The sequence below is a fragment of the Anomaloglossus baeobatrachus genome, chromosome 1 (assembly GCF_048569485.1).
Source record: "Anomaloglossus baeobatrachus isolate aAnoBae1 chromosome 1, aAnoBae1.hap1, whole genome shotgun sequence".
In the NCBI taxonomy this organism is placed as follows: domain Eukaryota; kingdom Metazoa; phylum Chordata; class Amphibia; order Anura; family Aromobatidae; genus Anomaloglossus; species Anomaloglossus baeobatrachus.
The window spans coordinates 900,630,402-900,647,088 of record NC_134353.1 but is presented as its reverse complement, the minus strand read 5'-3'; the positions used below and the strand labels follow the sequence as shown (position 1 = coordinate 900,647,088).

Here is a 16,687-nt window from a genome sequence, read left to right as displayed (position 1 = left end):
ACACAAAGCTAGGAGGAATAGCTAATTCTAGAGAGGAGAAAGAGAGGATTCAACAAGATCTAAACAAGCTGGAACAGTGGGCCGTAACTAATAGAATGGTTTTTAACAGGGAGAAATGCAAAGTCACACATCTTGGCAAGAATAATGAAAAGAGCATATACAGCATGGGAGGAATAGAGCTATCCAACAGCATGTGTGAAAAAGACTTAGGTATACTAATAGATCACAGACTGAACATGAGTCAACAGCGTGACGCAGCAGCAAAAAAGGCAAACCCCATTCTAGGATGTATTAACAGAAGCATACAGTCTAGATCACGTGAAGTCATTATCCCCCTTTACTCCTCTTTGTTCAGACCTCATCTGGAATATTGTGTCCAGTTCTGGGCACCACATTTTAAAAAAGACCGACAAACTGGAGCAAGTTCAGAGAAAAGTGACTAGAATGGTGACTGGTCTGCAAACCATGTCCTATGAGGAACGGTTACAGGATTTAGGATTGTTTAGCTTGCAAAAGAGAAGACTGAGAGGAGACTTAATAGCTGTCTACAAGTATCTTAAAGGCTGTCACACTGTAGAAGGATCAGTTTTATTCTCATTTTCACAAGGAAAGACTAGAAGCAATGGGATGAAACTGATGGGGAGGAGACACAGATTGGATATTAGATATAAAACCTTTTTGACAGTGAGGATGATGAATGGGTGGAACAGGCTGCCACGAGAGGTGGGGAGGTCTCCTTCAATGGAAGTCTTTAAAAAGAGGTTGGACGGACATCTGTCTGGGATGATTTAGTGAATCCTGCTTTGAGCAGGAGGTTGGACTAGATGACCCAGGAGGTCCATTCTATGATTCTAACTCTGGGCCGGGATGTGCCATTAACACATATATGCTCCAATATGGAGTCAGCACCGATTTGTTGCTTCCTAAATCTAGTATTGGGATGAACTTCACCCGGAATGAAAGGATGTGATGACTTTTGCAACTAATTTGTATATAATCCCCAATGCATCTAAATTAGAAGGTGGAAGAACTGTGATTAATAACACACTATTCTATTGTGTACACAGCGCTAGGGCAGATTTATGTGTCTCCATGGTGACAAATAATAAACAGTCACATTGTTCAGTCTCCTACCAGGTAAATGGGGGGGGGGGGACACATGACTCACCTGCTGTGTGGTCAGAGCGGTGCACAGGGAGCAGATGGCCTCTGCGTCCTCCTGCGTCTTCTTCTTCAGCTGCAGGAGCTGTGCCGCCTGGATCAGCGGCTCCATGGTCTGCGCGGCTCCGCTGTTGTGCAGGTTCTTCCCCCGCAGCCATTCCTCCAGCTGACTGATGTTATACCTGCACGAGGAGCACAACATTTTCCAATAAGACCATGCGTTTTTTTGAAAATGAACAGGATCTGCTGATCCAACAAGTATAGGGTGGTCCCGCTGCCCCCAAATGTCCGATGCAGGAGCAAACAGGAGACAAGTGTGGGGCGGCTACTTCTCATTATTTACGCTTAGTCACTAGATTAATCAAGGTATTGGGGGGCAGGTAAGGAAAATTGTGCACTGAGATAGGCAAGAGGAGGAACAAGACAGATTTCAAGGATTATATGAACTTGTAGAAAAATGGCACTCACCAGATCTTGCTGTGCAAGGGTTGTTTTATTCAAACGTGGATGTTACACGTGTGGGGGGCTGGCGGGGAGGGAGCGCACCACCAGACACGTCAGGCGACGGCTGTTTCACAATTTCACTCAGTGCTTCAGCACTGAGTGAAAGTGCGAAACGGCCGTCGTCTGACGTGTCTGGTGGTGCGCTCCCTCCCCGCCAGCCCCCCACACATGTAACATCCACGTTTGAATAAAACAACCCTTGCACAGCAAGATCTGGTGAGTGCCATTTTTCTACAAGTTCATATCATTCTTCTCTATGGTGAGCACCCCAGAGCGGCATCGATTCTTGTCTGTTTGCTGTGGACTTTAATTGTGCAACAGGTGAACATGTGTGGAGCAGTGCCCTGGATTCATTTCTAACTTTCTGCAGATTTCAAGGATTGTTCTCAATAATATGCCTGTGTACATATCCGCCATCATCCATCAAACTCCAAAATAACCCCCCCCCCCCAAAAAACGCTTCGAGGAGTCACAGTTATTGGCCCCATATCAAGAGCTGTTGTGTAGCCAACAAAGTACCCATAGCCGTCCCCATCGTTGTCGGCCCAGGTGGAAAAACAAAAGCAGATCATCTTCTTATATGGTCAGTCATTGCAACGAAGCGCTGAAATCCGCACGGAATAATGCACCATCTTTGGGGTGTGTTTTTTTTTTTTTTTTAAAGAATGATATTTTGTACTTGAATGTTTTCAAAGCAGAAACTCAAGAAGGTTATATGAACACAACGTCTTTAATTGTATACGGCATATCCACTCGGTTTTTGAAGCAGTGTTTTTCCTGAAGCGTCATCTTCAGTGCATTTTTATCGCTTTTGTTAGTGCAATTTTGTCACAAAACCACAAATCCTTACGCCAGAAAAGTCAATGACAACCCTAAAGTGTAGTGCACATGTTGAGGTTTTTTTTTTTCTTTGCAAATTTGGTGCAAAAAATAATCTGCAGCAGGTCAATTCTTTCAGCATTTTTTGCCTGCATTTTTCATCGTTGAAAGCAATAAAAAAAACATGAAAAAACATCCAAAAACGTACAAAAACCCCCCAAAAAACACATGAAAAAAACCTCATCCAAAAATGTATAAAAAAAACCCGCACGTTTTTGTGCTCCTTTTTTCCTACCAAGAGATAAATTTCTGCAACCAAATACTCAACATTGTTGCATCTTTGTGGTGACTACAAAGATGCACCTTTTTGGCCCCAAAAAAACGCAAGCGGCAAAAAAGCTTCATCTGAAGCTCACAGCGAGCGCCATAGAACATGACTGCCCGCTCTGAACTCCACGCAGCTACTGAAGTGAGCCGCATGATCAGCCGTGACGTCCCTCAGGTGATTTACTCCGCGGGTAACCTGAGTGATGGCACCGCTGATCGCACGGGTCACTTTAGTCGCTGTGTGAAACTGACAGCCAACAGTCATGTTCTATGGCGCTCGCTGTGAGCTTCAGATGTAACAGTGCTGGAAGCGTCGTGGGACCTTGTGTGGATTAAGTCAGACCTGGAGGGATGTTTGGGGGGGGTTAATAAAGTGGTGAAAGAGGGGGCTTTTTTGTCTTTTATTACAGATAAAGGATTTTTTTCAGTGTTTGTGTTTACTTACTATCACTTACAGATCAGTGATGGGGGTCTCTCACAGATGTCTGTCATCACTAATCTAGGACTTAGTGGCTGCTGTAGGCTGCCATTAACTTCCTCATTGGCACCGCACCAGGGCAATCGGGAAGAGGCGGGTAAAGTGCCCATGACTGTCGCATCTAATGGATGCGGCAATTCCAAGTGGCTGCCGGCTGATATTTTTCGGCTGGGGGCGCCCAATAACTATGGATACCTTCTGCCTGCAGCAAATCACCTTTTCAGGTGGATTGCAGGCACAATTTGCCTGAAAAAGATGAAGCGTGCACACACCCCCAACTGCCCAATCAAAACTCATGAGTTTTGGGGAGTTTTTGCTCAGTGGATCCAGTCTAAAATCCTCCTAAGAAAGGGCTTCAAAAACAAGTCCCAAGAGCGGCCACACGGATGCTGTGCGCAATTCTGGTCTCCAGTGTATAAAAAAGACATAGTTGAACTAGGACGGGTGCAGAGAAGAGTGACTGGGATTATTAAGAGTATTGGCCATCGTTACCTGAGCTGCATGCCGGTGCTCCAGGAGCAGATGTCCTTCCTCAGGAGCAGGTTGTTCAGGGCTACGGCATTAATCATGTAGAAGAGCTGCTTGAAGACCTGCTGTATGATCTCCGGGTCCAGGCCGTGATCACACATGATGCTGTTAAATAAGTTCAGCTGACGAATCATCGCTTCCAGGCTGTACGAGTTGTCACCTCCGTCCACCATGCTGGATGACCTCTTCCGATAACCAGTCGGCTTCACTCCTGATAGACCCTGGATGCTCTCGTTTTCCAACATGGCCGAAACTACAAAGGAAGACAAGATAAATCACTAGTTGCCATTTTATAAATTATGACACGCAAGCTCTTAGATCAATCAGCGACGGCTTCCTTCTCCCAGTCTTTGGACATTTGAGCAGGATGTGAGTGCAGCGCTGACTTCCTGCTTAGACACCCAAAGGCGGGGAGAAGGAAGGTGCAGTGATTGGTCACGAGGCCCTCGTGTCATAATGTCACATGGACTCCGGGAATGCGGCTTTAGAAATCACAGTAACTGCGGCTGCACCAGAAGGAAATATAGGCTTATTATTATATATCCATATTATTAGATATCCAAGATGTCACTGCTGATCTAGGAATCCTGACAGTTACTCAAGTATGTGATTTGCATACAAGCAGTCATGTGTCGACTAGATGTGTTCAGCCTCGCTCAATACAACTGAATTGAGCGAGACTGAACAAGTCTGATCGGAATGTAACTGGAAGAATGCAAATTGCATACTTGTGGTCAGTCATATGACCAAATGCTCCCACTGCTGGGAATCCTAACAGCAGGCACTGTGCACGCCATGAGAATACAGACCAGACATGTGCGCCCTCTCTCAATACAAGGGAATAGAGTGAGACTGGACAATTCTGATCAGAGTGGAACTGGAAGAATACAAATTGCATACTTGTGGTCAGTCACATGACCGAATTCTACCGCTGCTGGAGAATCCTGACAGCAGGCACAGTGCATGCCATGAGGATACAGACTAGACAGCTCAATACAAGGAAATTGAGTTACACTGCACATGTCTGATCGGAATGTAACTGGAAGAATGAAAATTGCATACTTGCGGTCACATGACTGCTTGCTCCTGCTGCTGGACAATCCTGACAGTAGGAACAGTGCATGCCATGAGGATTCACAAGTCAGCAGTCCCATACAATGACTGCAGACTGGAGCCGCAAGCCTGGACAACCCCTTTACAAAAGGCTTATTGACAGAGTTGGAGATGATGCACATGTCCCATTGTAAAGGGAGTAACACCTGATACTTTCCGTTGTCTCCAGCTCTTCTTTTGATTAGTCAGCCTATCATGATGTCATCATTGTGGTGTGACGCCCAAGTGACATCACACCAGGCCAGCTAATTAATGGAGGGACATGGGCAGCTAAAAGGCAGTATTCTCACTTCTGTGCAGAGGCCACAGACCACTGTTGTGACCGATAGAATGGGACAGGCGAATAAATTCACACCACCTCTACCTACAGTATCTATCTCAGCAGGGAGGAAGTAAAGGGCTGCTGTAATTAAAGTGTCCTCCTTCTCTGCTCTACACTGAAATGAATGGTGGGTAGATGCCCCTGCCCCGGTCCTTCATGCATTGAGCCCATCCCCCTCCCCACATTACCTATCATTGGCTGCAGCATGCCCTCCGCGATCTTTATCAGCTGCTGGTAGATCTGGATGGATAAATCGCTGAGGACCTGCCGGTACTCCGTGAGGTCGAAGTTTCGGAGGCAATGCTCGTTCTGCTTGGGAGAGTTACTCGTCATGAAGCCCTAGAAAATGAAGTGGGATGAACAATTTATACAATGGTGTAATAAGCAGAATTTAACCCATTAAGCCCATAACAACCATTATGGGCTGTAATGGCTCTTTAATATTATCTTTTATATTTTTGTAGACAATCTGTAATTTTTATGAGATATTTTTAGTTTACTGATCAGTTTTAATTTTTTTTTTTTTTGGGGGGGGACGTCGGAGAGAGGAGAAGGGAAAGAAAAGAAGGGAATTTTGTTTACTTACCGTAAATTCCTTTTCTTCTAGCTCCAATTGGGAGACCCAGACAATTGGGTGTATAGCTATGCCTCCGGAGGCCACACAAAGTATTACACTAAAAGTGTAAAGCCCCTCCCCTTCAGCCTATACACCGCCCGTACTGCTACGGGCTCATCAGTTTTGGTGCAAAAGCCAGAAGGAGGAAAAAATTATAAACTGGTTTAAAGTAAATTCAATCCGAAGGAATATCGGAGAACTGAAACCATTTAACATGAACAACATGTGTATACAAAAAACAGGGGCGGGTGCTGGGTCTCCCAATTGGAGCTAGAAGAAAAGGAATTTACGGTAAGTAAACAAAATTCCCTTCTTCTTTGTCGCTCCTAATTGGGAGACCCAGACAATTGGGACGTCCAAAAGCAGTCCCTGGGTGGGTAAATAATACCTCATAATAGAGCCGTAACGGCTCCGTCCTACAGGTGGGCAACTGCCGCCTGAAGGACTCGCCTACCTAGGCTGGCATCTGCCGAAGCATAGGTATGCATCTGATAGTGTTTCGTGAAAGTGTGCAGGCTCGACCAGGTAGCTGCCTGACACATCTGCTGAGCCGTAGCCTGGTGTCGCAAGGCCCAGGATGCTCCCACGGCCCTGGTAGAATGGGCCTTCAGTCCTGAGGGAACCGGAAGCCCCGAGGAACGGTAAGCTTCGAGAATTGGTTCCTTGATCCACCGAGCCAGGGTTGATTTGGAAGCTTGTGTCCCTTTACGCTGGCCAGCGACAAGGACAAAGAGAGCATCGGAGCGGCGCAGGGGCGCCGTACGAGAAATGTAGAGTCTGAGTGCTCTCACCAGATCTAACAAGTGCAAATCCTTTTCACATTGGTGAACTGGATGAGGACAAAACGAGGGTAAGGAGATGTCCTGATTGAGATGAAAAGTGGGCAAGGCAAATGGCCAGGGAGAAAACGCCTGAGCAGAGCACCACGACAGGAATATTTTCCACGTCCTGTGGTAGATCTTGGCGGACGTTGGTTTCCTAGCCGGTCTCATAGTGGCAATGACCTCTTGAGATAATCCTGAAGACGCTAGGATCCAGGACTCAATGGCCACACAGTCAGGTTGAGGGCCGCAGAATTCAGATGGAAAAACGGCCCTTGAGACAGCAAATCTGGTCGGTCTGGCAGTGCCCACGGTTGGCCGACCGTGAGATGCCACAGATCCGGGTACCACGACCTCCTCGGCCAGTCTGGAGCGACGAGGATGGCGCGGCGGCAGTCGGCCCTTATCTTGCGTAACACTCTGGGCAACAGAGCCAGAGGAAGAAACACATAAGGAAGCTGAAACTGCGACCAATCCTGAACTAAGGCGTCTGTCGCCAGAGCTCTGTGATCTTGAGATCGAGCCATGAATGTTGGGACCTTGTTGTTGTGCCGTGACGCCATTAGGTCGACGTCCGGCATCCCCCAGCGGCAACAGATCTCCTGAAACACGTCCGGGTGAAGGGACCATTCCCCTGCGTCCATGCCCTGGCGACTGAGAAAGTCTGCTTCCCAGTTTTCTACGCCCGGGATGTGAACTGCGGATATGGTGGATGCTGTGGCTTCCACCCACAGCAGAATCCTCCGGACTTCCTGGAAGGCTTGCCGACTGCGTGTCCCACCTTGGTGGTTGATGTAAGCCACCGCTGTGGAGTTGTCCGACTGAATTCGGATCTGCTTGCCTTCCAGCCACTGCTGGAACGCTTTTAGGGCAAGATACACTGCCCTGATCTCCAGAACATTGATCTGAAGTGAGGACTCTTGCTGAGTCCACGTACCCTGAGCCCTGTGGTGGAGAAAAACTGCTCCCCACCCTGACAGACTCGCGTCCGTCGTGACCACCGCCCAGGATGGGGGTAGGAAGGATTTCCCTTTCGATAATGAGGTGGGAAGAAGCCACCACCGAAGGGAAGCTTTGGTTGCTTGAGAGAGGGAGACGTTCCTGTCTAGGGACGTCGGCCTCCTGTCCCACTTGCGTAGGATGTCCCATTGAAGAGGACGCAGGTGAAACTGCGCGAAAGGGACTGCTTCCATTGCTGCCACCATCTTCCCCAGGAAGTGCATGAGGTGCCTCAAGGGGTGTGACCGACCTTGAAGGAGAGATTGTACCCCTGTGTGTAGTGAACGCTGTTTGTCCAGCGGAAGCTTCACTATCGCTGGAAGAGTATGAAACTCCATGCCAAGATATGTCAGTGATTGGACCGGTGTCAGATTTGACTTTGGAAAATTGATGATCCACCCGAAACTCTGGAGAATCTCCAGAGTAACGTTGAGGCTGTGTTGGCATGCCTCTTGAGAGGGTGCCTTGACCAGCAGATCGTCTAAGTAAGGTATCACTGAGTGACCCTGAGAGTGGAGGACCGCAACTACTGTAGCCATGACCTTGGTGAAAACCCTTGGGGCTGTCGCCAGGCCGAACGGCGGTGCCGCGAACTGAGGGTGTTCGTCTCCTATGGCGAAGCGCAAGAAGCGCTGATGCTCTGGAGCAATTGGTACGTGGAGATAAGCATCCTTGATATCGATCGATGCTAGGAAATCTCCTTGGGACATTGAGGCGATGACGGAGCGGAGGGATTCCATCCGGAACCGCCTGGTCCTTACGTGTTTGTTGAGCAGTTTTAGGTCCAAAACAGGACGGAAGGACCCGTCCTTCTTTGGAACCACAAACAGGTTGGAGTAGAAACCGTGACCCTGTTGCTGAAGAGGAACCGGGACCACCACTCCTTCTGCCTTCAGAATGCCCACCGCCTGCAGAAGAGCCTCGGCTCGCTCGGGAGGCGGAGATGTTCTGAAGAATCGAGTCGGAGGACGAGAGCTGAACTCTATCCTGTAACCGTGAGACAAAATGTCTCTCACCCAACGGTCTTTTACTTGTGGCAGCCAGGTGTCGCAAAAGCAGGAGAGCCTGCCACCTACCGAGGATGCGGTGTGAGGAGGCCGTAAGTCATGAGGAAGCCGCCTTGGTAGCGGCACCTCCGGCGGTCTTTTTAGGGCGTGATTTAGACCGCCATGCGTCGGCATTCCTCTGATCCTTCTGAGGCCTTTTGGACGAGGAGAATTGTGACCTGCCCGCACCCCGAAAGGACCGAAACCTCGACTGTCCCCTCCTCTGTTGGGGTGTTTTTGGTTTGGCTTGGGGTAATGATGTTTCCTTTCCCTTGGATTGTTTGATGATTTCATCCAATCTCTCACCAAACAAACGGTCGCCAGAAAATGGCAATCCAGTTAAGCACTTTTTGGAAGCCGAATCTGCCTTCCATTCCCGCAGCCACAAGGCCCTGCGTATTACCACCGAATTGGCGGCTGCAACCGCCGTACGGGTCGCAGAGTCCCGGACAGCATTAATAGCGTAGGACGCAAATGCCGACGTTTGAGAGGTTATGGACGCCACCTGCGGCGCAGACGTACGTGAGTGCGTCAATTTGCGCCTGACCAGCTGAGATAGCTTGGAGTGCCCATACGGCTGCGAATGCTGGAGCAAAAGACGCGCCGATAGCTTCATAGATGGATTTCAACCAGAGCTCCATCTGTCTGTCAGTGGCATCCTTGAGTGAAGCTCCATCTTCCACTGCAACTATGGATCTAGTCGCCAGTCTGGAGATTGGAGGATCCACCTTGGGACACTGAGTCCAGCCCTTGACCACGTCAGGGGGAAAAGGGTAACGTGTATCCTTAAGGCGCTTGGAAAAACGCTTATCTGGATAAGCTCGGTGTTTCTGGACTGCCTCTCTGAAGTCAGAGTGGTCCAGAAACATACTCTTTGTACGCTTGGGAAACCTGAAACGGAATTTCTCCTGCTGAGAGGCTGACTCCTCCACTGGAGGAGCTGAGGGAGAAATATTCAACATTTCATTGATGGACGCAATAAGATCATTCACTATGGCGTCCCCATCAGGAGTATCAAGGTTGAGAGCGGCTTCAGGATCAGAATCCTGATCAGCTACCTCCGCTTCATCATACAGAGAGTCCTCTCGCTGAGACCCTGAACATTGTGATGATGTCGAGGGAATTTCATAGCGAGCTCGCTTAGTCGGTCTGGGGCTGCGGTCCGTGTCAGAGACCTCACCCTGGGATCCATGAGACACCCCGGGAAGACATTGCTGTTCCAACTGAGGGGAACCAGGGGACAATGATACCACAGTGCCCCTGGCTTGAGATGCCGGCCTGGACTGCAAGGCTTCTAATATCTTAGCCATAGTCTCAGAAAGTCTTTCAGTAAAAACTTCAAACTCCGTCCCTGTCACCTGGACAGTGTTAACAGGTGGTTCTCCCTGGGCCACCCCTAGCAGAGGCTCCGGCTGAGAAAGTGCCACAGGGGCCGAGCATTGCACACAATGAGGGTCAGTGGAACCTGCCGGCAGTATAGCCGTACATGCTGCACAGGCAGCATAGTAAGTCTGTGCTTTGGCACCCTTGCTATTTGTGGACGACATGCTGTTGTCTCCTCTGAGCAATACAGGAGGGTAAATAGCCACAAATCAACAGTGCACCCTACAGTGTAAAGTATAGACTATAATCATATAAACTATAAATACACTTCTGCACTAGTGGGGCCAGCACCACAGGTGCTGCTTACCGCCTGCGCAAAGCGTTTGTGTGGGCACCAGAATTCCTGCCTGGGTCTCTTTGAGCTTGTCTCTCCTCTCCAGCGTTAGCAGAGCTGAGAGGAATGGCTGCCAGCGTCCTGGGGAGAGGAGGGAGCCGTGGGCGTGACCCAGAAAAGTGCGGGAACTGGTGCCCCACTGTGCAGAGTGAGGGGGGTGGAGTATGCAAAGCATGCTCCAGCCCTCAGTGCTGCCGACCTGTACAGCGTCCCGCCCTTCCCCTGACTGGCAGGGCTGGGGGCGGGAAAAGAATGAGACTAGGCCGCAGAAGCCGGGGACTATAGTTATAAGCGCGGCCGCCGTATAAGCGCGGTCGGCGCGGAAGTCCCCGGCGCACTAACAGTCCCAGCCGCAGGGATAACCATGGCAGCGGCGGTCAACGCGGCAGTCCCCCTACACAAATACACTCAGCGACGCTGAAGTGTATAGTGGCACAAATGCAGCCAGCGCTGCTGTCCCCGGTGCACTAGCACACCCAGCAATGCTGGAGTGTTGCTGTGCGCGGTCCCCACGGGGACACAGAGTACTTCCAAGTAGCAGGGCCATGTCCCTGAACGATACTCGGCTCCTATCCAGCAGGGTCCTCAGGAGCTGTGGATGGAGCACGGTCTCCTGTGCCTGGAGACCGATGGGATCCCACTTCACCCAGAGCCCTAATTGAGGGATGGGGAAGGAAAGCAGCATGTGGGCTCCAGCCTCCGTACCCGCAATGGATACCTCAACCTTAACAACACCGCCGACAAGAGTGGGGTGAGAAGGGAGCATGCTGGGAGCCCTGTTATGGGCCCTCTTTTCTTCCATCCGACATAGTCAGCAGCTGCTGCTGACTAAGCTGTGGAGCTATGCGTGGATCTCTGACCTCCTTCGCACAAAGCATAAAAACTGATGAGCCCGTAGCAGTACGGGGGGTGTATAGGCTGAAGGGGAGGGGCTTTACACTTTTAGTGTAATACTTTGTGTGGCCTCCGGAGGCAGTAGCTATACACCCAATTGTCTGGGTCTCCCAATTAGGAGCGACAAAGAAAAAAATAGCTGGAATTTCTCACTAATATGCCAATGCAAATGGCAAACCTGAGGGTCTTTGTTAGATACCCGACTGCCCTGGAGTATCATGGGCTCAAAGAGGGAGCTGCTCCCATGCTCCGACATCCAAGGGTTAAACTGCTGGAATTATTGCCCTGTAGAAACTCACCCTAAAAGGTGCAGAACAAGTCCTCTGAGGACTCCCAGCTGTGCAGTACTGTTACACTGCAGATCATTGAGATATTAATGGCATTGTCCAGAATTGCAAAAATACGTTTTATCGTTGGTTACAGTATGGGGATGGGCAGTGTGGGGTTATTATGGAGAGGGGCAGTGTGGGGAGGATATTATGGAGAGGGTGTGTGTGTGTGTGGGGGTGGAACAGTTTGGGGGGCTATTATGGAAAGCAGTGTGGAGGGGATATTATGAAGAGGGGCTGTGTGGGGGGGAGATATTATGGAAAGGGCCAGTGTGGTGGGATATTATGAAGAGGGTAAGTGGGAGGAGGGGGGGGGCATATTATGGACAGGGGCTCTGTGGGGAAGATATTATGTTAAGGGGCATTGTGGTGCGATGACATTATGGAATGGGTCAGTGTAGGGGGATATTATGGAAAGGGGCAGTGTATGTGCGTGTGGGGGCATATTATAGAGGGTGCCTCTGTGATGGAGATATAAGAAAGAGAGGCAGCATGGGGGAGATATTATGGAGAGGGGCAGTGTGGGGGAGATGACATTATGGAGAGGGGCAGTGTGGAGGGGACGACATTATGGAGAGGGGCAGACGACATTATGGAGAGGGGCAGTGTGGGGGTATGACATTATGAAGAGGGGCAGTGTGGGAGGACAAAATTATAGAAAGGGGCAGTGTGGGGGGGGCACTTTATGGAAAGGGGCAGTGTGTGTTTTTTTGACTACATGGTCCCCCTTGAAACTTACACCCATTTTGCTGCTCTTCTATTGTTATGATTGAGTGTATCGCTGTCCCTTGGTTGGCTCAGTTTTCAGCAGTGCGTTCCATATAGGATTTTGTGCCCTCCTCCTTTGTTTACCAATGTCACTACTTTGGGGGTGCGGTCTATTGTGATGTGGCACAGAGTTGGGGATCCCCAGCATAGACAGACGTCACTTCCGGCGGTGCATGACACCCACACTCACTACTTATATCATATCTGATGGCACGGTCCACCGATGCACGCACACCACCTATGGACTCCTGCAGCCATTGATTTAAGCATCTCCGTCAGTGACATACTAAGACTATCTGCGCTACGGTACATTGTTTGCTCCAATCTTGGTCATCATCCTTGCAGGTAGATCCCTTGGTGCACCACAAGTTATCCCTGAGGAAGTGACTATGCTGGCGAAACACGTGGGGCTTTTATTCATTTATATATCCCATGGTGCACCACATGATTACCCCTGAGGAAGCTACTATACTTGCGAAACACGTGGGGCTTTTATTTATTTATATATCCCATGGTGCACCACAAGTTTACCCCTGAGGAAGCCACTATGCTGGCAAAACACGTGGGGCTTTTATTCTTTTATATATCCCATGGTGCACCACATGTTTAACCCTGAGGAAGCCACTATGCTAGGAAACAAAAAAGAGAATTTTGTTTACTTAGCGTAAATTCTTTTTCTTATAGTTCCGACATGGGAGACCCAGACCATGGGTGTATAGCTTCTGCCTCCGGAGGACACACAAAAGTACTACACTAAAAAGTGTAGCTCCTCCCTCCGAGCATATACACCCCCTGGATGACCAAATCTAGCCAGTTTAGTGCAAAAGCTGAAGGAGGACATCCACCCACAAGTAGAGATAGAGCAAAACCCGGAACAACCGGAACCTCTGACTACAACAACAGCCGGTGAAAACACACGGAACAAGAAAACTGCCAACAGGCAACAGGGAGGGTGCTGGGTCTCCCATGTCGGAACTATAAGAAAAAGAATTTACGGTAAGTAAACAAAATTCTCTTTTTCTTCATCGTTCCTTATGGGAGACCCAGACAATGGGACGTCTCAAAGCAGTCCATGGGTGGGAAATAAACAGAAAACTGAGAAGTAGGCAAAACCTAACTTCACAAATGGGCGACAGCCGCCTGAGGGATGCGTCTGCCCAAGCTCGCAGCTGCCGAAGCATGAGCATGCACTTGGTAGTGCTTTGAAAAGGTGTGCAGACTAGACCAAGTGGCAGCCTGACAGACCTGCTGAGCCGTAGCCTGGTGCCTGAAAGCCCAAGAGGCACCGACAGCTCTGGTCGAGTGTGCCTTGATCCCCGGCGGGGGAGGCACTTGAGAACACTGGTAGGCATCGGATATGGCCGACCTAATCCAACGAGCTAGGGTCGGTTTAGAAGCCGAGAGACCCTTGCGCTGACCTGTGGTCAGCACAAAAAGAGAGGTGCACCGCCTAAGAGCGGCGGTGCGTTACACATAGATCCGGAGCGCCCGCACCAGATCTAAAGTATGCAACGCTTTCTCAAAGCGATGAACAGGGCCGGACAAAGGGAAGGCAATGAAATGTCCTGGTTAAGGTGGAAAGGAGACACCACCTTAGGAAGAAAGTCCGGAGTCGGACGGAGAACTACCTTGTCTTGGTGAAAAACCAAAAAAGGTGACTCCGAAGAGAGCGCGGCCAAATCAGACTCTCCTGAGAGAAGTTATGGCCACCAGAAAGACGACTTTCTGTGAAAGTCGAAACAAAGAAACTTCCCTAAGAGGCTCAAAGGGGGGTTTCTGTAAGGCCGTGAGGACCAGATTAAGGTCCCAGGGATCCAAGGGCCGCCGGTAAGGTGGAATGATGTGAGATGCGCCCTGCATGAAGGTGCGCACCTGAGCCAGTCGGGCGATACGCCGCTGAAAGAACACTGACAGAGCCGAGACCTGTCCCTTAAGAGAATTGAGGGATAGTCCTAGCTGCAGACCGGACTGTAGAAAGGACAGGATAGTTGGCAAGGAAAAAGGCCAAGGAGCATGGCCGGAAGAACGACACCAGGACAGGAAAATTCTTCAAGTCCTGTGGTAAATTTTGGCCGAGGAAGACTTCCGAGCCTGAGTCATAGTGGAGATGACTTCGGGAGGAATGCCGGAAGCCGTCAGGATCCAGGACTCAAGAGCCACGCCGTCAATCTGAGAGCCGCAGAATTCTGGCGGAAAAACGGACCTTGAGAGAGAAGGTCTGGGCGGTCCAGGAGACGCCACGGCACCTCTACGGACAGACGGAGCAGGTCTGGGTACCAAGCTCGCCTGGGCCAGTCTGGGGCGATGAGTATGACCCGACAGCCCTCCATTCCGATCTTGCGCAGGACTCTGGGCAAGAGAGCTAGAGGGGGAAACACGTAAGCCAGACAAAACTGGGACCAATCCTGAACCAGCGCGTCCGCTGCACAGGCCTGAGGATCGTGGGAACGAGCCACGTAAACCGGGACCTTGTTGTTGTGCCGGGATGCCATTAGATCCACTTCCGGAGTGCCCCACTTGCGGCAGATCGACCGGAACACTGCCTGATGCAGAGCCCACTCGCCGCTGTCCACGGTTTGACGGCTGAGATAATCTGCCTCCCAGTTTTCCACGCCTGGGATATGGACTGCGGATATGGTGGACTTGGAGTCCTCCGTCCACTGCAGGATGCATTGAACCTCCAACATTGCCAGGCGGCTGCGAGTCCAGCCCTGGTGATTGATGTAGGCAACTGCTGTCGCGTTGTCTGACTAGACTCGAATGTGCTTGCCCGCCAACAGGTGGTGAAAGGCTACGAGAGCTAGGAGCACAGCTCTGATTTCCAGCACATTGATCGAGAGGACTGATTCGGACGGAGTCCAAATGCCCTGTGCTCGGTGGTGGAGAAATACCGCTCCCCAGCCGGAAAGACTGGCATCCGTGGTGAGGATCACCCAGGACGGGGTCAGAAAGGAGCGTCCCTGAGACAGAGAGAGAGGCCGAAGCCACCACTGAAGAGAGCTCCTGGCTTGTGGCGACAGAGCCACCAACCTGTGCAAGGAAGAAATCCGCTTGTCCCAACAGCGGAGAATGTCCAGCTGCAGAGGACGCAGATGGAACTGGGCAAAGGGAACCGCTTTCCATTGACGCCACCATCTGACCCAACACCTGCATGAGGTGCCTGATGGAGTGACGGCGGGGCCTCAACAGAGAGCGCACCGCCAGATGGAGGGACTGCTGTTTGACTAAGGGCAGCTTGACAAGTGCCGGCAGAGTTTCGAATTGCATCCCTAGGTATGTGAGTTTTTGGGTCGGGGTCAGAGTGGACTTGGGCAGATTGACAAGCCACCCGAATTGAACAAGAGTGGCGAGAGTGAGCGAGACACTCCGCTGACAGTCTGCGCTGGATGAAGCCTTGACAAGAAGGTCGTCCAGGTAAGGAATTACTGCCAACCCCTGGAGGTGCAGGACCGCAACCACTGCTGCCATGACCTTGGTGAATACTCGAGGGGCCGTGGCTAACCCGAAGGGGAGAGCTACAAACTGGAAATTTTCCTCTCCGATTGCAAAACGTAGCCAACGCTGGTGTGAAACTGCAATTGGCACATGCAGATAGGCATCTCTGATATCGATGGATGCCAGGAAATCTCCTTGGGTCATTGAGGCAATGACTGATCGCAGAGACTCCATGCGAAAATGCCGCACCTGAACATGCTTGTTGAGAAGCTTGAGATCCAGGATGGGCCGGAAGGAACCGTCCTTTTTGGGGACTAGGAAAAGATTTGAATAGAAACCTCTGAACCGTTCCCTGGCGGGAACCGGCACAATTACTCTGTTGGCCTGCAAGGATGCCACGGCCTGAGAGAAGGCAGCGGCCTTGGAGCAGGGGGGAGTTGACAGAAAAAATCTGTTTGGCGGGCTGGAAGAGAACTCTATCCTGTAGCCGTGGGAGATGATATCCCGCACCCACTGGTCGGAGACGTGTTGAAACCACACGTCGCCAAAGTGGGAGAGCCTGCCACCGACCAAGGACGTTGCTGGCTCGGCCAGATAGTCAAGAGGAGGCTGCCTTGGTGGCAGCAGCTCCTGCGGACCCTTGTGGACGCGGCTTCTTGCGCCAGGTGGGCTTCTGGTCCTTGGCAGAGTTAGTGGACGAGGCTGAGGGCTTAGAGGATGACCAGTTAGAGGAACGAAAGGAACGAAACCTCGACTGGTTCCTGCCCTGGACAGGTTTCCTGGCTTTAGTCTGTGGCAAGGAAGTACTCT

At 50.6% G+C, this 16,687-nt stretch overlaps 1 protein-coding gene across 2 annotated transcripts in view; it reads right to left on the bottom strand.

Annotated features, from left to right (window-relative positions):
* The window catches only part of MYO5B (myosin VB), a 327,189-nt gene that overhangs the window by 6,265 nt on the left and 304,237 nt on the right, over positions 1 to 16,687 (bottom strand). For both annotated transcript variants that reach the window (XM_075327185.1, XM_075327192.1), the window contains 3 exons: positions 5,441 to 5,591; positions 3,782 to 4,070; positions 1,169 to 1,343 (listed from right to left, as the gene is read on the bottom strand). In XM_075327185.1, coding sequence (XP_075183300.1) covers positions 1,169 to 1,343; positions 3,782 to 4,070; positions 5,441 to 5,591 — 615 coding nt within the window. The remainder of the gene's footprint in view (positions 1 to 1,168; positions 1,344 to 3,781; positions 4,071 to 5,440; positions 5,592 to 16,687) is intronic.